Source organism: Emys orbicularis, chromosome 11 (assembly GCF_028017835.1).
Source record: "Emys orbicularis isolate rEmyOrb1 chromosome 11, rEmyOrb1.hap1, whole genome shotgun sequence".
Taxonomy (NCBI): Eukaryota; Metazoa; Chordata; order Testudines; family Emydidae; genus Emys; species Emys orbicularis.
Genome location: NC_088693.1, coordinates 1308580 through 1335635, shown reverse-complemented (window position 1 = coordinate 1335635; position 27056 = coordinate 1308580). Strand labels below are relative to the sequence as shown.

The 27056-nt window shown below is 63.7% G+C and overlaps 2 protein-coding genes across 3 annotated transcripts; one reads left to right on the top strand and one right to left on the bottom strand.

The window, feature by feature from the left end:
* Nucleotides 1-612: 612 nt before the first annotated feature.
* Nucleotides 613-13338, bottom strand: ATG9A (autophagy related 9A). 2 transcript variants are annotated; one of them, XM_065413119.1, is made up of 14 exons: nt 13227-13338; nt 12426-12469; nt 11728-11792; nt 11197-11358; nt 10575-10716; nt 8760-9508; nt 7835-7988; nt 7202-7381; nt 6351-6596; nt 5798-6015; nt 5063-5180; nt 4418-4640; nt 3719-3861; nt 613-3073 (listed from the first exon to the last, which is right to left on the bottom strand). In XM_065413119.1, the coding sequence occupies exons 1-14, from the start codon at nt 13327-13329 to the stop codon at nt 3068-3070; spliced, it is 2553 nt and encodes an 850-aa protein (XP_065269191.1). In that variant the 5' UTR covers nt 13330-13338; the 3' UTR covers nt 613-3067. The 2 variants fall into 2 exon arrangements, with proteins under 2 accessions (XP_065269191.1, XP_065269190.1); XM_065413118.1 differs by lacking the exons at nt 12426-12469; nt 13227-13338 and having other exon boundaries at nt 11728-11793.
* A 2301-nt stretch (nt 13339-15639) lies between these two features.
* On the top strand, nt 15640-26722 carry ANKZF1 (ankyrin repeat and zinc finger peptidyl tRNA hydrolase 1). The gene is given in 16 exon segments (XM_065413736.1): nt 15640-16045; nt 16506-16615; nt 17169-17237; nt 17239-17431; nt 19264-19466; nt 20004-20119; nt 20710-20863; nt 22276-22498; nt 22824-22925; nt 23283-23427; nt 23603-23745; nt 24657-24993; nt 25508-25619; nt 25999-26166; nt 26305-26375; nt 26602-26722. Coding segments are annotated over 16 exon segments (2673 nt in total).
* The last annotated feature ends 334 nt before the right edge of the window (nt 26723-27056 follow it).

Genomic DNA, 27056 nt, shown 5'->3' with positions numbered 1-27056 from the left:
CATGAGCCCAGCCTCCTGCTCTCCAGCGCTAACTGACCAGCGAGCACCTCGGCTGTCTCGGTCTGAAGGAAAGAATCGTTTTGCGTTGAAGCAGCTTCGTGTGCAAGAGATCTGGGTGCAGCACGGGCTGCACTCGTAGGCTGGCAGGGAGGGGGCTGCAGTTTGAATCCCCCCAGGCCGAGCAACCTCAGCCTGCGTACCAAGTGCTGGTTGGGCCCCGGGAGGAGGTCCGGCGTGGCTCAAGCCCCGCTGCCCTTCCCTAAGCAGCAGGCTGAGAGAAACTGGACAGGCCGCACCCAGGCTGGGCTCCAGGGCACAGACTGGGACAGCGTTTCTAGCTCTTCCGCCCAGAGCAGAACATCAGAGCCACCCTTTGCTCCCTGTTCCTGCTCTGCCCCCAGGCTCCAGACCTGGTCTCGCTCCAGGCTCCAGCAGAGATCACCAGCCCTGCAGAGCTGAGCTCCCACCCTGACTTCACGGCTGGATAGCCCTGCACACCCAGAGGAGGGCAGCTTCCAGGGGCACACACCCCGTGAGCACCCCAGTTATGGCTGGATTCCCAGTACACAGGGTGAGCAGCTTCCCCTTGCAACAAAGGCCCAGACACCAGCGTGAATGAAATGCCCCCTCTTTATTAAATGGCTCTATAGCTGTACAGCGAGGGGCGCGAGCTCGGCTAGCCAGCACATTCCCAAAGAGCTCCGCGCCCGCACACCCCCCGCTGGTGTCACAAGCGGAACAGGAGGGGGAGGGCAGCTTGCCATGCACACGGGCACACAGGAGACGGACAGACACAAGCACAGCACGTGGCAAGGTTCTCCGGCTGCTCCAGGCCTCGCCTCCCTGCCCCCGCCTCTAGGAGCCGCAGCCTGGAGCAGCTGCCAGCCACCCCTTCAGAAAGGCCCAGCGTTGCTCGGGGCTCAGAGCTCTCACCTGGGGGCTGTGGCTCAGGCTTGGAGACGCTCTGTGATAAGAACAGGAGCTCCAGGCTGAGTGCATCCCCCCAGAGAGCCTTGGCGGCAGGGGGACAAGCGCTGCGCAGCCAGTTTGTACAGAGCACAGCCGAGGGCCGTCACCCAGCCATTAATGCAGAGGTGCGACCCATGGAGACTACATTTCCCAGCATGTAGCCCCAGCCACACTGGCCTGAGACAGAACTAACTGCCCGCTGGGCCTTGCCATCTCCCAGGGCTGTGCTCTGGCCATGCCTGGCTCCTGCTGCGAAGGGAGCCTGAGGTCTGTCTCTTCTAGGCCCCAGGGCAGAGAGGGGCCGGCCTGGCGCTGGTTTGCTGGAGCCTTGCCCTGTTTCAAAGGCCACTGAAGCACTTTGTCCCTCATCAAACCTGTAAAGCACCAATAGGCTGGGCTAGTAAAGCTCAGGGCTTGCACCACGGAGAGGCAGGGGGTCCCAAGCCCCTTCAGGAGAACCGGGCGGGGGCATTAACGGAACAGCCAGCAGAGCCCCCCCCCCGCCGGAATAGTCAGTGCTCTGCCCGACAGGCAGGATGCCAGAGCGGCCCGGGCCACAGGGGAGCCGGCTCAGCCCTGCTTTAGTCAGCCAAGAGCTCCGCCCCCCCCCCCCCCATCACACAGGAAGTCAGTGGCAGAGCTGGGGAGAGACCCACGGGTCCTGCCCCCCAGGGGTACAGTGCAGAGCACCATGGGGCTGACCCCTAGCACTGGCAAGGAGCGCGGTGGTCGGGCTCTTAGGAGGTGCTCAGCGCTGTGGGAGCAGGGGCCCCGGCCTGAGGCCTACAGGAGCGGGGCTGGGGGGGCGATTGTCAGTTGTGTATGCAGGGAGAAGGGGTTAGCAGTCAGCCTGGCCTCTGGGAGCTGCCGCTGTCACTCAATAACCTAGCAGAGCTGTACTCTGATTGGCCGAAGCCGCCCACTCCCTGTGCTGTGACTGGCCATCCCTGTGCTAATGATTTATAAGGCGGGAGGCACAGCCTGTCCCATGCTAGGGGCCCAGGCCAGACTTCCCCCTAGCAGCAGGGAGGGGGGAAAGGAGGAACAAAGCTACTTTAGTCACCCGATTCTTTCCTTTGTGTTGACTGGGGGCCGGGGCAGAGGACGGGGCCTGTCCCCCCTGCTCTGCCGTCCAAGGGGAGGCTGCTGGAGGGGGCCTTGGTATAGCTCCCAGAGGGCCAGGGCCAGTATGAGAGGCAGCCCGCTGGGCGGCAGGCTCAGCAGAGGCCCTGGAGACGGAGCTCCCCTCTAGCCCCGAGACAGCAGGGCTTTGGCACGCCGGGAGGGGGCAGCGGGGGGCTCACTCTGCTGCTGCCCAGGCTGTCTGTGCTCTGAGGCTAGAGGGGTTGAGGCGCCAGGGCCCACGGCCAATAGCAGCAAGTGGGGTGTGGGATCACTTGGGGGGAGCACGGTGCCAGGAGCAGTGGCACCCCCCGCACCACAGACAGGACAGTTCGGGGCCAGAACACACGGAGCTGCATGGGCTTTGGGGGAGGGTGCGGCCTTGTAAAGGCCCCAGCAGGGATCGGACTCCAGCTCGCTCCTCCTCGGGGGAGCCCAACTCTCCACCCTTGTTACAAAAATAGATTCTGATGCGTCCCTCCCCGCGCGGGAACCCGGGCCTGGCTGGGCCGGCTGCAGCTCGAAGGAGGATCTTTACTTGGACTGTGGAAGAGGCGTCGCTGGCTCTGCTCAGGGACTCCACAGTAGCTTCTCCCGCCGGCAGCCGGAACCTGCACAGCTCTCCCCTGCCAGCTCGCTGGCCTTGCGCAGGCTCTGCGGTACTCCGTGCAGCTCTCGGCCGATTCCCTCCAACACGGACAACACATATGCAGACACGCATACACGTATGTACTCACACACGCATTCACCCAACATGAGTACGAGTCAGAGTGATGTTGGCTTGACACACGTCTGTACAGAAGCTTCCACTGCAAGGCGCTGACGTGGTGGTTCTGTCCCTTCGGCATGAACGCCAGCGCTAAGCACCTCTGCCCGCCCCACCTCTGCGAGACAGGGGAGGGGGGCCGGGACCCTGGGTCCTGCTGCCCAGGCTGCTCCAGAGTCCGGAATCCCACGAGATCCTCAGCCCCCAGAGCTACACCTGGAGGAGAGAGCCATGCCGTTACCTGGGAACGGCCCGGGCCCGTGGCCATCCACCCCCGTGCCCTGCCTCCGACAGGGGCCAGGACCAGGTGCTTCAGAGGGAATGAACAGAACAGGGCAATTATCAAATGATCCAGCCTGTCGCCCAGTCCCAGCTTCTGGCAATCAGAGGCCAGGGACACGCAGAGCAGGGGGTTGCATCCCTGCCCATCCTGGCTAATAGCCATTGCTGGACCTATCCAGTTCTTTTTTGAACCCAGTTATACTTTAGGCCATCACAAGATCCCCTGGCAAGGAGTTCCACAGGTTGTCTGTGTGTTGACTGAAGAAGTACTTCCTTTTGTTTGTTTTAAACGTGCTGCCTGTTAATGTCACTGGGTGACCCCTGGCTCTAGTGTTATGGGAAGGGATAAACAACACTTCCCTGGTCACCTTCTCCACACCAGTCACGATTTTATAGACCTCTACCAGAGACACCCTTGTCAGCTCTTTTCCAAGCTGAAAAGTCCCCGCCTTTTTAATCTCTCCTGGGGAGGGAGTTGCCGGCCAGCAGCCCCAGCCCCAGCCCACCCCGCCAGGGCAGCACTCACTAATGCCCTGCTCACACCACTCCCCCCAGCAGAGCCAGGCGCCTGGGCCGTACCTTGTGTATCTGAGGCGGAAGCTCATCCTCCGAGCTCTCCTCTGGAACCGGCTCCGGGTGTCGGGCCGACTGTCCGTCCTCAGCCCAGCCCCCTAGAGGCAGGCGGGAGAAGTGCGACGGGGCTCTGTGCACTGTGCCCGGATCTGCGGCATGGGCACAGAAGTCAGCAGAACGTGTAGATACGGGTGAAGCAGGCTCTGGTGCCAGCTCCCAGCAGGGCACCACTCAGGGGGCTCTAGGCCAATCTGTCTAACCCCCCAAGTGAGAGGGAGGGGCTGTTACTGGGTGGGAGCCTGTGCAGCCTTCCCCAGCCGACAGCTCCCCTGGAGGGGCTCCTCCCCACAGCACGCAGGGTGACATGGGAACATCACAGCGGGAGCCCACACACTGCCAGCCATGGATGAGCAGGGCTCCCAGGCGCCTCCTGCAGGCGCTACCACGCAGTGGCACCTGCCAGCCGCCAGCCCCAGCTGATCGCCTGGCATGTGGGGGGGAATCTCAAATGCTTCACTGGCGTTTAAACGATTACCCAGCGACCCGATGATGACAAACCAGCGTGTGGACCCACGGCACGTTCCAAAGGCAATGCCCCCTGGCCAGGGGGACAGGGAATGTGTGGGGAGGCTCCCAGGCTCCATCTGGAGTGGGGATCCCTGTCTGGAGGGGAGTCCCACAGCACGAGGCTGCCCCAGCACGTACCTGTGATGCCGCCGTATCGGCGCTGGAAGCCCGTCTGCAGGGTGGCCAACTCCTCCACAGCCTGGCGCGGCGAGGAGAAGGGGTAGCTGGCAGAGCGGGGGATGGCGGCGGGGGCGCCCTTCTGAGCATCCGGCTCCTCTGGGGCACTCTCCCCGCTCTCGTCGCTCTCCCGCCGGTGCCACACGTGCCGCTCGGGCTCTGTCTGCGTGTGCTGCTTGTGCAACTGCGCACAACACAATGGGGCGGGTCAGACAAGCAGGGAGGGGGGACAGAGCCGCAACCCCACCCCACATCCAGCCTGCAGGAGCCCCCGTGGCAGCCCCACAGTAGTTCTGGCTCCTTCCCTCTCCCCCTGCACTGCCAGCTCCTGGCACCGCTGCTCCCTCTGCCACTCCAATGCAGGATGGGGGCTGTTCTGCATCAGGCCCTCCTGCGCTCTGAGGTGGCATGCAGGGACCTGCAGAGACAGCCAGCATTGGGGAGCGCTGCAGGGGAAGGATATGGGCCTGGCTGCCTTTGCGGGACCTCCTTTACCCCCTGGGTACAGCACACCTCTCTCCAGCTGCCAGGCTGCCCTGCGCCCCCAGTGCTGCCCCCCCCACGAGCTGCCCTCTCTCCCCCTGGCCCAGGGCGCAGGCCGCTCACCTCGTGCATGTAGAGTGCGTGCAGGCTCATCTCGGTGGAGGCGTATTCCGACAGGATCAGGCTCTGTAACTGGCCCTCCCAGGCGCTGCTCCCGGAGCTCGCTGTTCTGGCATCTGTGCTGCAGCCGGGACACAGAGAAGGGCTGGGGGAGGGGGTCTGCTGCCCAGGGGCATGGCCCTAGCAGGCCCCACATCGGATCCACACAGCCCTTCTCGATCCCCTGCCCAGCCCCACTGCACTGCTGGGCTATGGGGTGTCCCATGGTGCCACCTCACCCACTCCCTGCCCTGGGTTTAGAAAGGGCCCCTCTGCACCCTGGATACGTGCAGCCTCTGCCCAGACAAGTGTGCTTTGCTCAGTGGGGTCCAGCCCCAACACAGGCACCCCCAAGGGCCACAGATCCCCATCACAGGGGGGCAGGAGCGCTCCAGCGCCCCCTCCTGGGGCGGAGCAGTCACTTACGGAGTCAACCCTTGGGGGCAATTCTTGTTCTAGCCATCTGTGTAACCTGCTCCATTGCAGGGGAGGGCTCAGAGCAGCCCCTGCAGGGACTCCTCCCGGCATGTGGGCGAGGAACGGACTGCAGAGCGTGCCAGCAGGAGGCGCTGTGAGCTGCTCCCAGCAGCAGCACAGGCCCAGTGAACCAGGGGAGCAATCCCTTCGGTCTCAGGTACACGAGGAGCACCCAGCACCTCAGGAGCAGGGCCTGGGCTTTGCAGCTCAGCAGACTCTTACCCAGAAGCCGTCATGGTGCTGTGGGCCCGGGGCGGTGCCCCCTCCACGTGGGACCCGGACGTCTGGAAGCCGCTGTGAGTTTGCTGGGCAGACTGGAGCGGGGAGAAGGAGCGCAGGGCAGAGGCCACCTCGGAGAGCTGGCGGGAGGCCTGCAGCTCGTGGCTCGCGTACCCCAGGGCCGAGGAGCCCGCGATCGCATTGGCAATCAGGCTGTGAGGCTGCAATGGGAAGTGAGGGGAGTCAGCCGTGGACAGGCAGCCACCAGACAACAGGACAGGACCCCTCCCCAACCCAGCTCCTATCGCCCCCCATGCCGCAGGGCAGAACCCCAGAACACCCCACTCCACACACCCTTGGAGACGGGCCCAGCCCTCCCTGGAAACCCAAGCCCAGTTCAGACCCAGCAAACTCACTGCACCGGCCGCCTGAGCCAGCCCCGCTGGGCTAGCTAGACAGTGCAGGGCAGCTGCTAGACCCCTGCCCTCCAGGCAGCCTTGGAGCACCAGAGCCCCTTCCTCTCCCGCCCACCCGCGCCCCGCCGCAGCTGGGGCACCTCGGACTCCGACTGCAGGGACTGGATGGAGGTGAAGAGGGCGTTGTCAGGCAACACGGCCTGCTGGGCCAGCGCCACGCTGCTGTCGCGCAGCACGCGCTCCTTGAGGAAGCCGATGAAGGCCGTGCTCTCGCGGGGCGGCTGCCACCTGGGGTTGGTGATGGCGAAGTGCATGAGGGACAGCTCAGTCTTGCCATCCTCGGCCTGCTGGTAGATGGAGGCCTCAGTCTTCCCCGCTGACATCCACTGCAAAGCACACAGGTGAGGTGAGGGAGGCCACTCCAAACCCATCCTTGGACCCCCCCCCGGGCCTGCCATACACCCACCGCGGGGTCTGGGGAGCCCCAAAGGCCAGGCCCCACAAAACCCACCAATGCAAAAAAGCCAGGAACCCCCCAGCAGCTGGCCTGGGACATTGCTCGCTGGAGCAGACACTCCATAGCCAAGCACGCCAGCTCCAGGGCCTTCCAACGCCCGGGGTAGCATCACATGCCCCCCTCCAGGGCACAAGCCCTCACCTGGGCAGCTGGGCTCATGCACCCATTGAACGGGACACCCCACGGAGCGTGCCCGGATGTCAGATACGAGATTGCAACAACACAGCCCACTAAGACTACAGGCCCCAGCATGCAACGCTTCAGCTTGATTGGCGCAGCCTGGCCACAATGCATTCTGGGACTGGCAGCCGCAGCAGAGGGTGTAAGATCTCTCTCACTACGGGCTGCTTGGCAGAACTCCGTGGGGGACGTCAGCCCACGCCTCGGTTCCAGCCACAGGCAGGACCCCCCCAAGTGCGGGGGGAGGGGGAAGGGACCGCGCCAGCCCACGCCCATGCCGCAGGCAGGCCCTACCGCTGGGTGCCCGTGCTGGCGCACGTCCATCTGCGCGAAGGAGCAGGTGTCGCCCACGCCCACCACCTCCACGGTGAAGTTCCGGAAGAAGTCGATGATCTCCAGAGACTTGGGCCGCAGGCAGAAGATGAGGATCAAGGGGGTAACGATGGGGCTGAGGAGCTCCTCCAGGATGAACACCTGGGAAGAGAGAGGGGGGCGCTCAGCAGGCAGCCCCGAGAGCAGCCCGAGGGGGCTGCTGCACCACGACTGGGAGGGGCCACCCAGGGAACATTGCCGGAACAGCAGCCCCATGTCAGTATCGCCCCCCCAGTGCTCTGCCCCCAGCTGACCAAAGATCCTCCCCCGCCCCCCCCACGTCCCTTGCTCTGGGGAACCACAGGAACTGCTGAGCCATCACACACACGGCCCACGGCCCTGGGGAGTGAGGCACACGCAGGTCCCCAGTCCAGCCCCTTCGCATGCACCAGCCTCTCTCTGGGCATCGCAGTCCGACAGACAGTGGCCCTGAGGTGGCACCCGTGTGTCAGAGACCCCCCCCGGGCACCGCGAGTACCCCTAGCTGAGCAGAGGAGTGCAGGAGTCAGTCCAATCCCACCCCGGTTCCAAGCTAGCCAGAGGGGCCGGGCTCACCGCTTTGTACTGGAAGAGCTGAGAAAACTCGTCCCGGGTCTCGTAGCGGTGGGCGTTGGCCTGCCAGTGGTCAGGCATGTAGTGGATGTGCGCCAGGATCACCCGCAGCAGCTGCTCTGGGCAGAACACCAGGTGCTGGTCTGGGATGAAGGACCTGCAGGGGGCAGGACAAGGATAGGAAGGACGGCACTTCCCAGAGAACCCCGGCCCGGAGTCTCATGCCAGGGGGAGATCACGCCTAGAGAAGGGCTGGGAGACCTTCCCCCACAGCCTTGCCGGTGCCCCTCAGTTCCGATCTGCAGCCCCCTGCTATCCCAGCCCTGCCTACCCCCAGCCCTGTCAGTCCCCCTCAATTCTGACCCACCCCGCCAGCCCTGCCAGTGCCCCATGGTCCCGACCTGCAGCCCCCTGCTACCCCAGCCCTGTCAGTGCCCCTCAGTTCTGACCTGTCCCCCGCCAGTGCCCCATGGTCCTGACCTGCAGCCCTCTGCTACCCCAGCCCTGCCTCCCGCCAGCCCTGTTGGTGTCCCTCAGTCCCAACCCGCAGTCCCCTGCTACCCCAGATGTGCCCCACACTAGCTCTGCTGGTGCCCCTCAGTCCTGACCCACAGCCCAGCTCCCTGCTATCCCAGTCGCTGCCTCCCCAGCTCTGCCGATGCCCGTCAGTCCTGATATGCAACACCCCTCCCCTGGCCCCCACACTAGGCACTGTGGCCCCAGGCTCTTCCTTCCCTACCCCCTGCCCCCCCCCCCACGCGTGCAAGATTTCTGCCAGTGCCCTTCACTCCTGGCCTGACCCACTGCTCCTCATTTCCAGTCCTGGGCCTCCCTAAGCAGACTTATGTTCACTTGTGGCCCAAGGACAGCCCGCAGCCTCCCCCTTCGACCCAGGGCAGGCAGGCCGTGCCGGCCCGGCCCGTCTCACCGGCAGATGGTGACGCCCACGCCCAGCAGGGTGACGGTGGTGAGGACGTGCTCCACGGCCAGCACGTCCTCGTCGTAGATGGTGAGGGCGATGAGCACGGCTAGGATGGAGCCGGCGAAGAAAGCCACGTTCTTGGCCACGATGGTGAGCAGGGGGGAGATGAAGCAGTTCATGTACTTGGAGGCCGGCTTGTAGCCCTTGCTGAGGCGTGAGTGCAGCTCGTGGTCCAGCTCGTTGAAGTGGCGCAGGTAGCAGCGGCCGTAGAGCGACCAGCAGCGGGCGCCCAGGCTGCCCGGCTCCCGCTTCAGGATCTCAGTGTAGCTGAAGAAGGCATAGAGGATCTGCCAGATGAGGATGAGGGGGCAGAGGATGAAGTTGGCGATGCCGATCCAGAGGATGCGGGCGCTCAGCTTGTCGGCCAGCTCCAGGCGGTTGCCGCCCCGCTTGTACTCCGCCTTGAGGCTCCACTCGTTCTCAAAGAGCGAGCCGGGCCCCCAGAAGAAGATGAGCTCGAAGTTGTACTTGAGGCCGCGGGTGTAGAAGATGGTGTCGCCCAGCCCGGGCAGGTGGAAGCGGATGGGCAGCAGCGACTTGTTCACCATGGCCACCATGTAGTTCTTGAAGCGCAGGATGCGGTGGTAGATGTCCAGCTCCGTCAGCTCCCTCTTGTGGATGCAGATCTGATGCTCCTTCTGGATCTGCACGATGCGAGCCTGCACCTCCTGCCAGGTGTAATAGGGCAGGTTGGACTGGCCGGGAGGAGAGGAGGCAGTGTTAGAATCTGGGGGAGACCAACAGGGGCCCGCCGGGCAAATGCTGCAACAGAAACTACAGGTCCCAGCATGCACTGCTCCAATGTTCCACAGACAGGCCATGCTGCATGCTGGGAGTTCCAGCCTCACATCAATGCTGCACCCTGCTCAGCATGATGCTTGCTGTGTGCTGCTCTGGGGTTCCCAGTGAGAGATAAACGCAGCCCTCGGGGGGGGGACAGGAGCCTCACCACCCCACCTGGGCTGGCAGGAAAGAGCTAGAGAACTACACGGGTCATCGCCACACGCACCCAAAGGGTGGCACTCCTATGTCTCCGTTACCGCTCCGAGCCCTTCCCAGCTTCCCCCTTCCCAGACGGGGAAGTGATGGGACGTGCCCAGTGCCCCGTGGGGAGCCTGCAGCCGACTGGGAGGAGAACCCAGGTGTTCGAGCCCCAGGCCCATGCCCTATTCCACAGGCTCATGGTCTCGCAAAAAATTAATGTAAAGGATCCTGCTGTTACTCGACTTACCCACATTCTCCCCGAGGGAGACCCTGGGCTGGGACTTGGGGCTCAATACCCAGCTCTGCCAGCCTCCCCCATGGCCTTGGGCAACGCCTAGCTGCTCTGTGACTCAGTTTCCCTACCTGTACATGGGGATAGAGACCCTGCCCCGCCTCCCAGGGAAGGCATGAGAATAAACTGCTTTACACCTCTGAGGCTGGGACACTGCTGTCGGCACAGCAAAGAAAAGCCTAGCGGTTATAAAGCAAAGCGATTGGCTGGCAGATAGTCAGCAGAACACAGCTGTCCCGCGACACACCCAGACACACCAGTGTGCAGGGGCAGGTTTGCCGGAAAACAAGCTGTAAGGAGATACACCGGATTATGTAACTCCCAAGGGAGGTCCGAAAGAGAGAGACCAGAACCCCTGAAGGCAATGGGCCGGTGAAACCCTCTCCTACAGCTTCAGCAAGGCAGCCCCGAGCTGGGGGGCAGAGGCAGGGGGAGCTCCCTGCTCCGCCACAACGGCCCAGTCCTCCAGCCCCAGGGTCGCTCACCATGGGGATTTTGAGGGCGTTGATGTAGAAGGAGTGAATCTCCCAGTAGCAGCAGATGTTGTAGATAAATTTGATGAGTCGATGGATCCAGAAAACCCCCGCTATCACCAGGATGGAAATGAGAAAGCCGTTCTGCTGGATTCTGCAAGGGAGAAGAGACTGGCTGCAACACTTGCCTTTCGGCATGCCCCACGGCCGAGCCTCATCCCACAGGAGCCCAAGCTATACGCACTGTCAAGGGATCGCTTCACCCACCACCAGAATGTAGCCACATCTGGGGAGGGATGCACCAGCTGTGTAACAGCACACAGCAACACTGCCATCAAGCACCAAGTACATACCCTGGGGATTACATGACCCAGAATACAACGCAGCTTGGCCACTCGGACCAAGACAAACCAGGGACTTGCAATCTTGGCAGGCTACATGCCTCTACTGCTGATGAGGGCTGCGTATTGCACGTGGGTGAGGTTCGGCCACTCCCACTGTCCTCCTTCTGGAAGGAGTCCTGGATCTTTAGCTCCAGTCTGGAGACGGGCAAAGAGGGAGCTCCCACTAACATGGCCTTTGGAGGGTGGCAGGCTGCCAGGGCTGGGGGCGGAGGTGTGGCTGCTGCCCTTACCTTGCGCTGCACACGCTGGGAGGCAGAAAGGCATCTGGCAGCGTCACCTTGACAAGCTCGCTGGAGTGCTGGCTGTGATTCACCATCTTGTTGGCAAACAGGATGTCATAGTCGACGCAGCTGACAAGGAAGGTGGTGAAGGCCACCACGAAAATGAACTGCCTGTGGGAAAGGCAGCAGCCATGAGGGGCATGCTCCTTCTGCCCCCAACTCCTAACACACCACAGTCAGGAGTGGCTACTGGGTCACACCCCACTGCCCGTGGCATGACGGGGGCAGATTCTGAGGAGAGGGAGACAAATTCCTGGGGATGGAGATGGCCAAAAAAGAGAGAGGGAGACAGGTCCTGATTGAAAGGGGAGTGGCCCTGACCACCTCACCCCCTGAAACCCAACTCTCAGCCATGGCTGTGCAGGGATAGCAGGAACACTGGGGCCCAAGGCCCTTCACCCCAACGGCAGCGAGAGCATGGGGAGAACCTGCCCCCTCCCTGGCCTCCCCACCCCCAGAGCAGGGGGACTCAAGACGTACATGAGCTCAAAGATCTCGCCAATAAGCATGCAGGTGAAGCCGTTCTTCTGATGCAGGTTATAGACGTGGGAGCTGCAGTCAAGGAGAACAGTCTGGCAACCCCTCCTCTCCAGCCACCAGCCGAGACCCCCTTCCACCAGCTGAGAGAAAACCCCTCCCATGCCAAGCCACCCCCTAGCCACCAGTCAGGACGGATGGCTGCAAGGCAAGTGCATTCTCTGCTTAGCTACAAAACGCTCCTGGGGCCTGGCCTCCATGCCCGTCCCAGGCTGAGGGTAACGCTAGCCTGTCACAGAAACCCTGGCCCCCACCATACCCCAGCAGGCGACTGTGAACTCTCCATTCACAGACCCCCCTGAGCCCTCTCCAAAGTCTGCAAAGGCAGGACCTGGCCAGCACAGAGGCAGGTAAAGCCATATCCAGAGCCTAGCAATCACAGCGACAAAGAACGGGCAGGAGGCTATCACCAAAGGGCTGGAGGGACCCGTTTCTGTCCCCCTACAGCCCCGTCTCCCAAGGGAAGGGGTGGAAACGCCACAGCTGGGCCCGTTTGGACTCCACGGAGCAATCCAGCCCCGGATGAGACAGGACCTGCGCCAGCTATTCCAATTCTGATCTGCGCCAAACGGACAGACTGTGTCAAGCTGATGCTGGGCTGGAGCAGCCGCCTCCCCTCCCCCCGCACGCAGCAAGGATATGCGAGAGAAGAAGAGGTCCAGGTTCTCTATGTGATGCCAGGGAGCTGCAGGAAAGAGAGGAGGCAAAGGGGGTGAGTGGGGCTCGCTACGCAGCGGTTTGCCCAGCAGCAGGGGGTCAGTTGGTTGCCGCTGGCTAGTTACCCTTGTGACACAGCCCAGGGCACAGAGCAGGCTGGGTCCCCCCGGTCTCCCCAGACTCCAAAGGGCTGCTCCCGGGTTTACACAGCGCACGGAAGAGGCGTCACCGCTCCAGATCAGACCCGGTGTCTGGCCTGCGGCAGTGGCCAATACCCGGTGGCACATAGAGGATCCGCCCCCGGCGGAGGGAAGGACTTGGGAGAAGGGGGGGATCCCCCCACCCTGGCCAATGGGGGGAAGGGCTTGGGAGAGAGGGGGATCCCCCCACCCTGGCCAATGGGGGGGAAGGGCTTGGGAGAAGGGGGGATCCCCCCACCCTGGCCAATGGGGGGGAAGGGCTTGGGAGAGAGGGGGATCCCCCCACCCTGGCCAATGGGGGGGGAAGGGCTTGGGAGAAGGGGGGATCCCCCCCACCCTGGCCAATGGGGGGAAGGGCTTGGGAGAGAGGGGGGATCCCCCCACCCTGGCCAATGGGGGGAAGGGCTTGGGAGAAGGGGGGATCCCCCCACCCTGGCCAATGGGGGGGGAAGGGCTTGGGAGAGAGGGGGGGATCCCCCCACCCTGGCCAATGGGGGGGAAGGGCTTGGGAGAGAGGGGGGATCCCCCCACCTTGGCCGGGGGGGGTAAGGGCTTGGGGGGGGGATCCCCCCGCTCGCCGCTCACATTTGCTGCCCTCGGGGACGTGCACCAGCAGATCCTCCTCCCCCGGGGGCGAGTCGCTGTAGGAGGCCTCCAGGCGCTGGTACTGCGTGTCGAAGTGCGCCATGGCGCCGGGCGCCGGGCCGCATGGAGCGCGGGGCCCTGCGGGGGAGAGGCGGGTCAGGGCGGGGGGCGCCGGACCGGACCGGACCGGGGCCGCCCCTGGGGGCTCGGGCCCCGCCGGCCCAACAGCCCTCGGGGCTGGGGCCGGGACCCTCCTGCGCGGGCCGAGCCCGGCCGGACTCCTGGGTTCTCGGCGGGCACAGCCCCCCCTCACCTGCCCGGTCTCCCCGGTAACCGGCCCCAGCCGCCCCCGCCCTGCGCCAGGCCGGGCCGCCGCCGCCTGTGTCACTACCTCGGAACTGGCGGCTCCGGCGGCCAACCGGGGCCTGCGGGCGGGGCCGCGGGGGCCAATCCGAGGGTGGGGGCGAGGCGCTGGGGGCGGGGCGACAGGGTTGTCCTCCACGGCGCTCCGTAGTGGGGCGGATGTGACGTACGGTGCGTCTGTCGTTAGCATCCGGGTGAGGCGCTCCCCTCTTCGCTGCCCCCCGGGACAGGTGAGCGCCGCCCCCGCGGCCTGGGGCTCTCAGCGCCCCGCCGGCCCCGTAGGGGGCATGGTCGGCAAGTGCTGGCCAATGCGGGGGAAATCCCTGGTCGCCCTGGCCAATGGGGGGGCGGGATCCCGGGCTGCTCTGGCCAATGGGGGGGCGGGATCCCTGGTCGCCCTGGCCAATGGGGGGGGGCGGGATCCCTGGCTGCTCTGGCCAATGGGGGAGGCGGGATCCCTGGCTGCTCTGGCCAATGGGGGAGGCGGGATCCCTGGCTGCTCTGGCCAATGGGGGAGGCGGGATCCCTGGCTGCTCTGGCCAATGGGGGGGAGCGGGGATCCCTGGTCGCCCTGGCCAATGGAGGGCTGGGATTCCCCTGACTGCCGTGGCCAATGGGGGAGGCGGGATCCCTGGCTGCTCTGGCCAATGGGGGGGAGCGGGGATCCCTGGTCGCCCTGGCCAATGGGGGGGGGCAGGATCCCCTGACTGCTCTGGCCAATGGGGGGCTGGGATTCCCCAGCTGCTCTGGCCAATGGGGGGCTGGGATTCCCCGGCTGCTCTGGCCAATGGAGAGGGTGGGGGATCCCCTGGCCAATGGGGGGGGGCAGGATTCCCTGGCTGCCCTGGCCAATGGTGGGGTGTGGGATCCCCCAGGCTCTGCTGGGCAGTCAGGGCACACGGTGGCCTGCGCTGACCCCTCTAACCCCATTGCCACCTTCAGGAGATCGAGAATCGTGCGTCGGACCCTCAGAAACCTGGAGATTGGCCCCCAAATCGTGACATTTAACCCGGATTCAATTGTGTGGTTTTGGCCAGTCTTGCCCCCCGCCCCCCTTTCCCAAGCTGCATGTGAGGGACAATTCGTGTCGCCTGCTCCCCCACATGGGCTAGATATGGCCACCGGACTCCTCCTTGTTTTTGTGGCTACAGACTAACACGGCTACCCCCTGATACCCGGCTGCAGGAGCTCTCACCCCCACATCTGCTGTCTCCTGCCCAGCACTTTATCCTGTCTCCCAGCCCCCCCCCCAGTTCTCTCCCCACCCAACCCCCCTTCAACTCCCCAGTTCAGTCTCCCTCCCCCATTGCCTCCCACGGCCCTCAGTTCACCCTCCCAGCACTCACCCCATCTGCCCAGAACCCCCATCAATACAGCCCCCCACCCATCAGCCCTCCCCCTCCTCACTGCAGCCCCCAGTCTCACCTCTGCTCCTTACGGTTCTTCACCCTCCCCAGACCCGGGGGAGGGGGGGGACTGCAGTGGGGTCCCCTCTCCCACTTCCCAGGCTAGCAGGGGGGCAGCCACCTGGGCTGACAGCTGGAGCCCCGGTCACGCCCGGGGTGGCTGACAGGATTTCAATATAAAATTAAGCCGATGAAGTGGGCTGTAGCCCACGAAAGCTTATGCCCAAATAAATGTGTTAGTCTCTAAGGTGCCACAAGGACTCCTCATTTTTTTTTCTAGTTGATTCAGTTGTTTATTTGAGGGTTTCCCTCCCACCCTTTCTATGTCCGAAGAAGTTTCTCTTCCCTGCTGGAGTGTAGGCTCCTGTCTCTTGTTAGCTTGACAGCTTTGTTTATCTGAGGTGTCAATGAATTCTCATGGTCTTTGAAAGTACTTTGTAATTAGCTGCCTGGTGGAGGAACCACATTCCTTTGTTCAGGGCGGGGTAACTCCTGCGTGACTGGAAAAAAACATCCTGCCATGTGAGCATTCTCTTATTCAGAAATCCCGACTCCCGAGAGTCTGCGGTGGGGCACTGGCCTCACGGTGCAGTTGGTGCCTGGTGTCCGTGGCGCAGTCCGTGGCAGGCTTGCCAGGTGGTCACATGGCTGCAGGGCTAGAACTTGGGACCTTTTGCTCCAAAGCCGCGGCCCTGCCCTGGAGGTGGACCTCCATCGCCAAGAGCAGCACTGCCGGCTCCCCCTAGCTAATGGGGCGGCACAACTGCCCGTGCTGGAGCAGGCTGGCCATGGCCCATCTGCACATCTGCTGTCTGCTCCAAGGCATGATGCTCCTGCCAGGTCACAGGTGCCAAGTCACAAGAGCCTGTCCATGGCTCTCTGTACCTCACTCTCATTCCTTCTTCAGACTCCTGCTGGAAACAATGCAGCCCCTCGAGGTCAGGTCTGTGTTCGAGGCTGCCCAGGACCCCACCTTCCTGCATGGACTCTCCCTCGTCAATGGCTTTTCAGAAGACTTGCCGTCCACAGACTCGAATGCCATAGTGCAAGGTAGCGTCTAAAAGCCAGTGAGGGGCAGTAGAGCCAGCCAAGGGGCTTCCTGGAGGGAGGGCGGGAGAGTGTCCAGTGGGGGGATTGATTTCACAGCAGTCCAACCCTAAGGGGTATCCCACTCTCTGGGGCTTGGTGGCGTGATGGGCTCTGGTTGTGAGCTGCTTTGCCCCAGTCAAGAGCCTTCAGCCTGAGGAGCGCAAAACACTTCACACGCTGAAACTAATCCTGTCTGGTGGGTCGGTATCATCCCTGTGTTACAGGTGGGGAAACCGAGGCACAGAGGTGAAGTAACTTGCCCAGGGCCATGCATCAAGTGAGTGGCAGAGTCAGGAACAGTCAAACTAACTCTTCACCCTTTGCTCTAGCCACACTTTGGAGTGATCTGTCTGTCCTATAGCCCTCTGTCCCACTCCAATGGAAGTGGCATATCTTCCCTGAGTTCCTCTCCCTCTTTCAGAGAAGCCAGTGGCGGGCGATGGGGAGGAGAGAGCCCGCGGGGTCCCAGAGATATCGGACCGGATGTGCTGCTCATCCTGCTCCCGGGAGTTTGACAGCAGGGAGGAGCAGGTAGGCAGCAGCCTGAGGGGTGGAGGTGGATGGGTGGTGTTTTCCATTGCCACCAGCAGGCAGCGCTGTGAGCGAGCAGGGGAAGCAGGCTGCTGTGAAATGGGTATGTGAATGGCCAAAATGTGGACCATGGAGCTCTGTAGTTGTGGCCTGGATACGTGGAGATGCAGCCCAGAGACTACTGGTCCTGAAATGCAGTACTCCATTTTGGGCTTACCCACCTGGCACAAGGTGGACTATTGCATGCTGGGATTTGTAGTCTCCATCAGCCGCACCCACAGGATGAGGGAGGCTACAATTGATTCTATTTTAAGCTAGTCAAGTGCATTCCTCAGGCCCCTGGTAAATTGCGGCTGCAGCTCTCAGCTGGGCAGGGTCTGGGTGCTCTGGCATAGCCACATTACCAGCTTCCGCACGCTGCAAAGCCCTGGCCCAGGGGGTCAGACCGTCTCTTATAAAGCTGGGGCCATGTCTCTGCAGCCCTGGGGGCAGGATGGGAACTTGGCAGTAAGGGCATTAGCTAACCAAGTGACCATGACATCGAAATCAGCAGAAGCTGCCTTGCTTTTTTGGCAAGTCCCCGGCAGGCTGGCATCTGGCTGAAGGGACCTCCGCGCTGTCCAGTCCCGGGGCGTGGGTTGGTGCGCTTCCATCCATCTGACCTGGGGGATCATCAGTATGGGATGCCCCTTCTCACTCCGTTTCCTCCCCAGACTGAGCATTACCGCCTGGACTGGCACCGCTTTAACCTGAAGCAGCGTTTGCTAGGGCGCCGGGCACTCACAGCAGAGGAGTTTGAGGAGAAGACCCGTGCAGGTGAGGGGGGACAGACGGGAAGGGCTGCTGTCATGGGCTCGCTTGAGCTGGTGGAGTGCCGCACGAAGCAAGCACCCTTTAATTATCAGTTGATATCCAACTCCAGGTGTCACCTGTGCTATAAATTCTGTCACTGGCTCAGTCCCAAGGTGCGGTTGGGGTTAGGCCCCTGACCAGACCAGCTTTTGGGATCAGCGGGAGCAATCCTTCCTTCCTCCCTGTCCTAGCTTCACCCAGAACTGGCCACTGGAGGAGGCAGCTAGCTGTTTTTATCTTGCCTGCTGGGCCCTGATTGGGTTTTGCCCACTCCTGGCCTTTCTACCTGCCGGAGGATCAATTCTTGTTGCTTCCACTAGCAGCTGATCCTAGGGGTGGCCTCTCTAGGCAGCTCTTGGAGGTCTAAACTCACTGCTTTTTTCTCCCCAAAGAGGATGCCTTCTTTGGATGGAGAGGTGACAATGTGGCGGGGGCATCCAATGTGTGGTACGCCCCATCACCGCAGCCCTTCAGCAGGGACATAGGCAGCAGGAAGCCTCTCTGGTGGCACCTGACCAGGTGGAGAAGCTCCGAGCACCAATCACACTTACCTTCTCCCCAGCAGCTGCCGGCTTCCCGGGTCCCTTTGTTTGCCTGCCCCATGCGGGAGGCTCCTCTGGGATGAGTTCAGGTCCTGTCATGTCATATCATATATTACCTCTGTATAAATCCATGGGACGCCCACACCCTAAATACTGCGTGCAGATGTGGTCGCCCCATCTCAAAACAGAGATATTGGACTTGGAAAAGGTTCAGAAAAGGGCAACAAAAATTATTAGGAGGAAGGAACAGCTGCTGTATGAGGAGAGATTAATAAGAATGGGATTTTTCAGCTTGGAAATGAGACGACCAAGGGGGATATGGTAGAGGTCTATAAAATCATGACTGGTGTGGAGAGAGTGAATCGGTAAGTGTTATTTACCCCTTCCCATAACACAAGAACTAGGGGTCACCAAATGAAATTAATAGGTTTAAAACAAACAAAAGGAAGTATTTTTTCACACAACACACACTCAACCTGTGGAACTCCTTGCCATAGGATGTTGTGAAGGCAAAGATTATAACAGGGTTCAAAAAAGAACTAGATAAGTTGCTGGAGGATAGGTCCATCCATGGCTATTAGCCAGGCTGGGCAGGGATTGTGTCCCTAGGCTCTGTTTGCCAGAAGCTGGGAATGGGTGACGGGGATGGATCACTTGATGATTCCCTGTTCTGTTCACTCTCTCTGGGGCACCTGGCATTGGCCACTGTCGGCAGACAGGATACTGGGCTAGATGGACCTTTGGTCTGACCCAGTCTGGCTGCTCTGATGCTCTTTGTGGTGAGGTTGGTTCTAGCCCCTCCTCTGCCCTCCGGAGCTGGCTGGCTCTGACCTGTCAAGTGGGGCCAGGCCATGGGCGGGTACCTCAGTGAGAACCGTATGTTCTGCAGATGCCTCCTCCCTCAAACACTCGCTCCTCCCCCACCCCAGGATCCTGCTGCACCCCATAACGCGGCGCCCTCCCTCCACAGCATCCGCCTGGCTCGCTACCCCTGGAGCGTCAGATGGGCTGTCTCCACATTGTTCACGTTGGCTGGGCTGCGAGAGGCCATTGCACGTGACCTAGAAGGCTGGAGGGGGCGAAGGGGGGCAGGTGACATTTGGGGGATCTCGAGGTCTCCAGCTGGGACGTGGAGGTGGTGGCTCTGTGATCCTAGTGGACTGGGAGTTGTTCCCTCCTCTTCATTTTAGGACTTGTGCCTTCCTTGGGTGCCTTAGCATCTGACACCCCGTCCCCCTCCTGCCCGGTTTGCAGGTGACGTCTCCAGCATCTCTGGGTCCGATTCGGATGACTCCGATTCGGGCAGCGAGTCCGATCTGCTCTCTCCCCGAAGCCACGGCGACCCGGGGAGCGGCCAGCAGAGCCACCGCCCAGGCACCCGCTCGGCTAAGGTCCTGTTCCACAACTCCCAGGGCCAGCTGCTCTCCGCCTACCGCTGTGTGCTAGGCAGTAAGAAGGCAAGTGACGGCCCAGCAGTGCTGGGCCCCATCCCCAGTGACCTGCCAGAGGTCTGGGATAGCCCTGTCGGGCCGGCAAGCGGGGTTTGGCTGGGACCCCGACCCCTCCTTGCCCTGTGATCCCGCGGGCAGCTGGACGCGTGTGCAGGGGAGCCGGGCGCCAGCTCTGTCGGGATCTGGTCTGGGTTTAGCTGCTTGCCAGAGGATCCTTGCCCAGGTGCGGGGGGTGGGGCCCAGGCCCAGCTCATCCGGATGGAACCAAGGCTTTACTTGGTGCCTGATGAGCCCTGTTCAGACGGGAGCTGCTGCTGCTGCCGCCATGATCACCTGTCTGGCCTCAGCCGGAAGGGGCAATCCCTGCTCCCTGCCCAGCCCCTGCCCCGTGGGTCAGCCCCCAGACTGCCCCTTCCCCCACTGCCTGCAGAGCCCCTGGCTAATGGCTCCCAGCTGGGTCATCGGCTCCAACAGGGGAGGCAGCTGATGGCCAGGGAGGGTGTGTGCCACCAGGCTGCTAACAGGAGGGTTTCCTTGTGCCAGGGCGGTGGTGAGCAGCAGGCAGAGCTGGTGGCATCTCTGCAGAGCCTGGGTGCAGGCACCTGTTGGGTTATCCTGATGACAGGCGGTGGACACTTTGCAGGAGCCGTTTTCAGGGGGTGAGTGTCCCAGGCTGGCCCTGGGGCTGGGGCAGGGGCAGGGTCTGGGTCTGCTGCTCCAGCGGGCAGAGTCCTGTGCGGGCCTTGGCGTGGGAAGGAGTGCTCTGTGGCTTGCAGGTGGTTTGGGGATGTCTGCCCCTGGCAGAGGGGATCAGAGGGGACGTGGTGAGATGGGCCCTTGCCCCCTGTCTGCTTGTGGGGGCTGGCCCAGAAGGCGCCTCTCCTCTCCCCAGGGACACGTGGCACTGCCACAGCCTTCACGGGCCCCTGGCAGCAGCAGCAGCTCCTGGGGTACCCTTCTTGTGCCAGTCCGTCCCCCGAAGCTAGCAGCTGCTCTGGCTGGAAGAGGAGTGTTCATTTCCCTTCTGTACGGAGGCTACGGCAGGGGCAGGGGCTCACCCGGGTCCCAGAGTGAGTCGGTGCCAGAGCTGGGAAGAAACCCCAGGAGTCCTGACACCCAGCCCAGCGTGTGCCGCACAGACCCACGGCCAGGCCTGCCCTCACCGAGTGGGGCTTTGGCTCTATTCCCCCATGGCAACGAGGGTCCCCGTCCTGCTGCCCTGGCCCACTCTGAGGTTTCTCTCCCCCAGGCCTGAGGTGCTGGATCACAAGACCTTCCACCGGTACACGGTGCGTGCCCGCCGGGGCACGGTGCAGGGACTGCGCGATGCCCAGGGCCAGGCCTCCATGCCCAAATCGGCCGGCGCCTCACTGCGGCGGTACAACGAGGCGGCTCTGCTCAAGGTGGGGGCGAGCGCACAGGCCCAGTTCAGGATGGGGCCCTCGCTGCTGGGGCAGCCTCTGGGTGGGGGCTGCCTAGGCCATGAGCAGCCCCTCCAAGGCCTTGGCTGCAGCTGGCTCCGTGTGTCCTATGGCTGGGGCGCCTCGGAGTGGGGATGGAGAGGGCACGTGGGGTCTGGCGGGGGGGGCTGGTACAGTGCCACGCTCCCCACTGGGATGCCACCCTGGTTTTCAGTCCTTCTGCTTAGGGGCTGGGGCATGAGATAGAGGCCCCTGTGCTTGGGATCCCTCTCCCACCCCCCAGGGTGCTCCCACCCCAGGCTCTCCGGCAGTGCCTGAGAGGGGCATTTAGGGATAACACCTCCCCGATCCCAGGCCAGCCTGCCGGGCGCATGTCACAGATCTAGCTCAGCTCCCTTATTGGCACTGACCCGGCTGCTGTGAGGGATTCAAACACTGGCATCTGAACAGGCCGGACGCTGCCCTGGCTTGGGGTGTCCGGCGTACAATGGAAATGCAGACCCCTCTTTAGTGCCCCCTCCCGAGAGCTGAGACCTCCCGGGCCCCTGCCCAGCCCCCGGGGACTGCTGCTGGCCCCTCAGACGTGCCCCATCGCTTAAACTCCGCCCCTGGCAGACCTCCATGGGCCGGGCGCTCTGGGGTCACCCCATGCACCCTGCACAGGATCCTACCCCACCACTGCTCTTCACTTCACAGCACGAGAAATGCCCAGATCTAGACCTAACCGATAATCCCTCTTCACATCTCCCTGCCCCAGCTTCCTCCCCGCTGCAGCGCGCTCTGTAGGGCCATGGCCCTGCTGCAGAGCTTGGCTTCACGTCGAGGCCGGCGTCCTCCCCGCCATGGCCAGCTGGCTTTCGCAGTCCTTGGCTGGTCCCACCGCTGCACCGGGCCCCCCTGCTGCAAAACCGGCCTGTCCCTGTGCCTCTCCTGCCCCGTCTTCCTGGCTCTCTCGCCAAAGCTTCTCCCCAGGAGTCCTTTTTAACCCTGCTGTGTCACCTCTGCCTCTGGGAAGTGCCCACTCTCCAAAGCAGCTGTAGAGAAAACCTGCACCTGGCTTCAGCCAAGCCCCTTCGCGTACCCATTAGGCATCAGAGCAGTTGTTAAGGTTAACGAGTCCCCGTTGTCCCTAGGCTGGGGGGGTGCCGGCAGGCAGCACATGGGGGGGATCCTGCACGTACACCCTGGTATTCCACGATGCAGCGAGCACCAGACTGATGCCTTGATAATATCAGAACCCCTAAGCTGTATGGCCGTATCCCCTGAGTCCCCGTCCCCACCCCAGCACCCCACAGCTGCACAGGGCTGGCCGTGCTTGGCCATACCCCAGTGCAGAGGAGGGCTGGCAGGTGGGGCCCGGGAGCTAGCGGTGATCCCTCCCCTTCCACCCCCAGGACATCCAGGACCTACTGGCTAGCTGGGCGCAGCATCTGCAGGGAGCCCAGCGCATCTTCCTGCGTGCCCCCCGTGCTAACCGGGCACTGCTCTTCAGCGGCAGGAACCCCCCTCTGCACAAGGACGACCCCCGCGTCTGCAACATCCCCTTCAGCACCCGCAGAGCCACCTTCAGGGAGGTGCTGCGGGTGCACGCGGCCCTGGCCACCCTGCAGGTGTATGGTGAGAACTGGGGCATGGGGACACTGGTGCTGGGGGCGAGGTGTGAGCGGCCCGTTCCCCTGGCCACCAGGCCGGGCTGGCATTGCTTCTAGACTCTGCCCAGGCCAGGGTGGCAGTGCCAAGCTGCCTACTTCAGAGGAACTCACCTTGGTGGGGGGCAGTGGGTTCCTCCCCCAGGGATGCCCCCTCCCACTCTGTCTGCAGCACCTGCCCTGCCCCATGCGCTATGGAAGGGGGGGGTGGCTCCCTGCTCTCGGCTCTGTCTGGGGATGGTCTCTGCGGGGCCCAGCTGGCGGCCCATGGACCCAAGGCTCCTGTCCCGCAGGGAAGGACACAGCGGTGGCGGATCTCGCTGGCTCCCCCCGGAAGGGCTGGAGGAAAGTGCCGTGTGCGCGGGTGGAAGAGCCCCAGCAGGGTGACGCCAGCAGTGAGTGAGGGGGAAGGGCGCCGGCGGGTGGGGAGGGCACTGGCTGACTCGCCCCCCCACCCCCATGGGGGTTTCCTGGATGGGGGAGGGTGCCCAGCACTGGACCCTGTGTGGCAGCAGCTGCCTCTTGTTTGTGCCCCAGCCTTGTGGGTCCCCTTGGGACAGCAGGTTCCAGGCATCTGGGCACCCCGTAAGAGTGCGCTGCCGCAGGGCAGAGTCTGGGGGTGGGGGGCAATCGTGGACAGTCATCACCAGCGGGCCCTTTCCCCAACTCACCTGCAGAGAAGGGGTGGGGCCTCTTTGGCAGAGCACACTGGGCAGGCCCACCAGCCCTAATCCCACCTGTCTCCCCCAAAGCCCCGTCGGAGGAGGAGGAGGAGGAGAGCCAGGCTGGGGAGCTGGAGACGGTGGAGGTGACGCTGAGCACGCTGCAGCTCCGGGAGTTTGAGGTGACGCCTAAGCGAAGCCGCAAGAGGAGGAGGAAGAAAGAGAAAGTGGGGAGAGGTGAGAACGGGGCTAACGTGGGTGTCCTTTGGTGTGTTTGGGGGGGGTGTATGAGCAGGTGGAAGCTGCTGGCTTCCCTGCCTTTGCCCCGGGGGCGGGGGGCGGGGGGCAGCTGCACGCCCCCAGGTTGGCGGGGAGGTGTTGGCCCCGGACCGTGTTTCTATCCCTCTCCCGGTCCTTCCAGGAGCAGGGGCCCGCACCGAGGGGCCAGGAGGCCAGGAAGAGCCCGAGGGCTCAGCACCCCAGCCGGGAGCAGAGACGGTGGCAGACCCTCAGGAAGGGCCTGGGGCAGAGCCTGCTCCCTGGGGGAAAGGAGGTAAGTCAGGCCGGGCCGTGCTGCTGTCTCTGCCCTGCCCGCGTGTGCCACGTTGGGGTTACGTGGGCTCAGACCGCTCCTCCCCCTGCACCCCCCCATGTGCTGCTGGGTGCGAGCAGGGGCTAGGGAGCCAAAGAGGCAGAGCCGTGACCGAACAGAGCGATCCGGATCGCCCAGCCTGCGCTGGAATACAGGCAGGTGGAAAGGCCCACCCCTAGGAGCGAGGGCTGCAGGCCACTCTGTGCAGGGGGGGCTGTATCCTGGCAGCTGGGCCTCGGGAAAGGACTGGGGGGTCAGTGGTAAATGGCTGAGTGAAGGGCTAACATGAGCCTTGGGGTGTGAACAGGGCAGAGAGGAGGGGATTTCACCTCTGTACACGGCCCTGGGGAGACTGACCCTGGGGTCCTGTGTCCAGTTCTGGGGATCCACATTTTAAGTAGGATGTCGAAAAACCGGAGGTGCAGAGAGGAGCCCCAGAAACGATTGATGGCCCCTTGCACTGAGACCTGTAGGGAGCGCTGTCTGCATCCCTTACGGAGAGGTGGTGATCGGGGGGTGTCACCTCTTGGGGGAGAGCCCGGCCGAGATAGGCAGAGCCAGTGGCCGCACAAACGAGAAGCTGGTGCACCTCGCTAACCTGCCGGCTCGTTAACCACAGTGTCTCCTCTCTCGCTGGCTTCGCATCCGGCCTGGTGCCACCCTGGAGCACGCTTTAGCCTCACCCGGGGTGACGGGAGGGGGGCGCACTCTGGTGTGTGCCGCACAGGGGTCAGACTCTGCGGGTCCCCGAGCAGGTTGTTCCCTGGGGGGATTCCTGGCTTTGGGGTGGGGGAGGAGCTGGCTCAGGCAGTGCTGCTCGGGCCGGGGGGGCCCTGGGGCTGACTCTGATCTCATCTGTCCTTTCCTGCCAGAAACGCTCCTGGGCCAGCTCCGCGACGCCCTATTCACGGCCTGCAAGACGGGGGACGTGGGGACGCTGCGGCGCCTCCTGGGTGTGGCAGAGAGCGGGGCACCCCCAGCAGGCAGTGAGGATGGTGCCATGGGGCAGCCCCAAGGCCACCCTGGCAGGGTGCAGAGTGAGGGGTCAGAGCCCAACCGCGCAGCCCCTTGGGCAACCCCTGGGCTCCTCTCGCTGCTCAGCGAGCCCATCGACGGGACCGGCTTCACCCTGCTGCACGTGGCGGCTGCGGCAGGGAAGGGGGCGGCTGTGCGACTGCTGCTGGAGGCTGGTGCCGACCCTGCGCTCAGGTACAGCCACCCCCGAGCCCAGCGCTCTGGGCGGTCACCCACCCCTAAGGCTGGCCCTGGCCCTGGCCCTGGCCCTGCTGGTGGGCCCGGGGGCCTGTGGGAAGCTGCCCTCTGCCTGCAGCCTGTTTAAAAAAAATAGGTACATCTCCATATATATATAATCATGGAATTGGAAGGGACCAGTTGAAAAGGTTGTTGAGTCCAGTCCTTGCCCCAGATCCCTAAGTGGCCCCCTCAAGGATTGAACTCACAACCCTGGGGTTAGCAGGCCAATGCTCAAACCACTGAGCTATCCCTCCCCTGTCCCAGGGCATCTAGCAAGCTGGGTGGGTGGGCTGGTCTGGGAGCTGGGTGGGGTGGGGTCCCCTTCCCAGCTCTCCCCAGGACTCAGCGGCCCCGAGGGGGCCTGGCTGGCTCGTGGGGCTGCCCATCCTGCGGGGGGGGCAGCCTGCCAAAGGGAAGCAGCAAGCCCTGGCCTATCCTGGCCCTGAGCTGCTCTCCGCTTGGCTCCCAGGGACTGGCAGGAGCGGCCCCCGTACTGTGTCTCTGCCGACAAGTCGACACGCAACGTCTTCCGCAAGTTCATGGTGGATCACCCAACCAAGTACGACTACGGGCAGGCCAAGGTGGGTACCTCCCACTGCCCTTCCAGCCCGGAGATCCCTCCCTGGCACCTTAGGACAGCTGGGGGGAGCTCAAATCCCCCCACCCCGGGGTGCCTGAGCCCTCCCTGGGGAGCACCAATACGGCTCCAGGCTGCTGGTTCCCCTCACGCACTTTGGGGCCCTGCCCCTCGGCTGCACCTGCCCCGCTCTGAGTTGGGGGGAGGGAGCCGTGCGAGGAGCCGGAGGGGCCATAGTGTTAAGGCCCCTGCGTAAAAGCGAGGAACCCAGCCCCCGTCTGGTGCAAGCAGCTGTGGGGGCTGTTAGCAGAGACAGGGAGGGGCTGCCAGGACCTCCCCCCCCTCCCCCACTGCCCAGGGTGACGGAGCCCGTCCTGCCCCAGGTGCCCGGGCCCCTGACGGCGGAGATGGAGGCCAGGCGGCTGGAGAAGCAGCGGGCGCAGAGAGCGCAGCGGAAGCAGCGGGCGCAGGAGCTGAGGGGGCAGCAGCAGCGGCTGGCGCAGGAGCAGGAGGAGAAGCGGCGCTTTGCGGCCCTGCCAGACCGAGAGAAGGTGAGGCCTGGGGCGCCCAGACACCCCGTCCCCCCGTGGGGGGCACCCTGCCCCGGCTCTCGGGCTGCTCAGGCTCAGACCCAGCCTGGGCCCCAGGGCTCACCCCACTCACTGAGGCTCCGGCTCTCTGCTCCGCAGAGGGCCCTCGCTGCCGAGCGGAGACTGGCTGCCCAGCTGCCGGACACGGGCGCGGCTCTCGCCAACACCAGGTAACGGGGCCCTGGGCACTGAACCTGCTGTGGGGCTGGGGGGGGAGGTACCTGGGGAGGCACCGGGGGGGGGGGGCCGGGGAGGTACCGGGGGGAGGAGATGCGGGGCGGGCACCGGGGAGGCACCGTTCCCCTGTGGGGCTGCCAGATCCCCTCTCCAGTTGCTGGCAGGGACCGGGACTGGGCCCCAGCCCCCAGCCCATGCTGTACCTTCTGGTTTGTGCAGGCGCTGCTGGCAGTGCGGGGAGTCCCTGCTGGGCCGGATCCCCTTCCACTACCTCGACTTCTCCTTCTGCTCCACGGGCTGCCTGCAGACCCACCGCCGGGGCCGCGCCGGCCCCACCTAGCGCCTGCGCCAGGCCGGCCAAGGCAGGGGGCTGCCACGTGTGGAAACGGACAGTCGCCTGCTGGGTGCTGTGGGGGAGGGGGAGGCGCTGGGCACTCCCGGGGGGGCTGAGCCCGAGTCACAGCCTCCTTCCCAGCCCAGGGGGCAGCCCCCTGCACATGCCCCCGCCTCGAGGGGAAGGGGATCATGGCACAGGATGGGTTGGGTGGGGGGACGAGCACCAACCCTTGGGCGGGAGTATCAGTAACACAAGGGGCAGGGCCCTGGTTTGGGGCAGGGGGAGCAGGCTGCAGCTGGGGGCAGCGTGGCTGGTGGATCAATGGAGGAGGGACCAG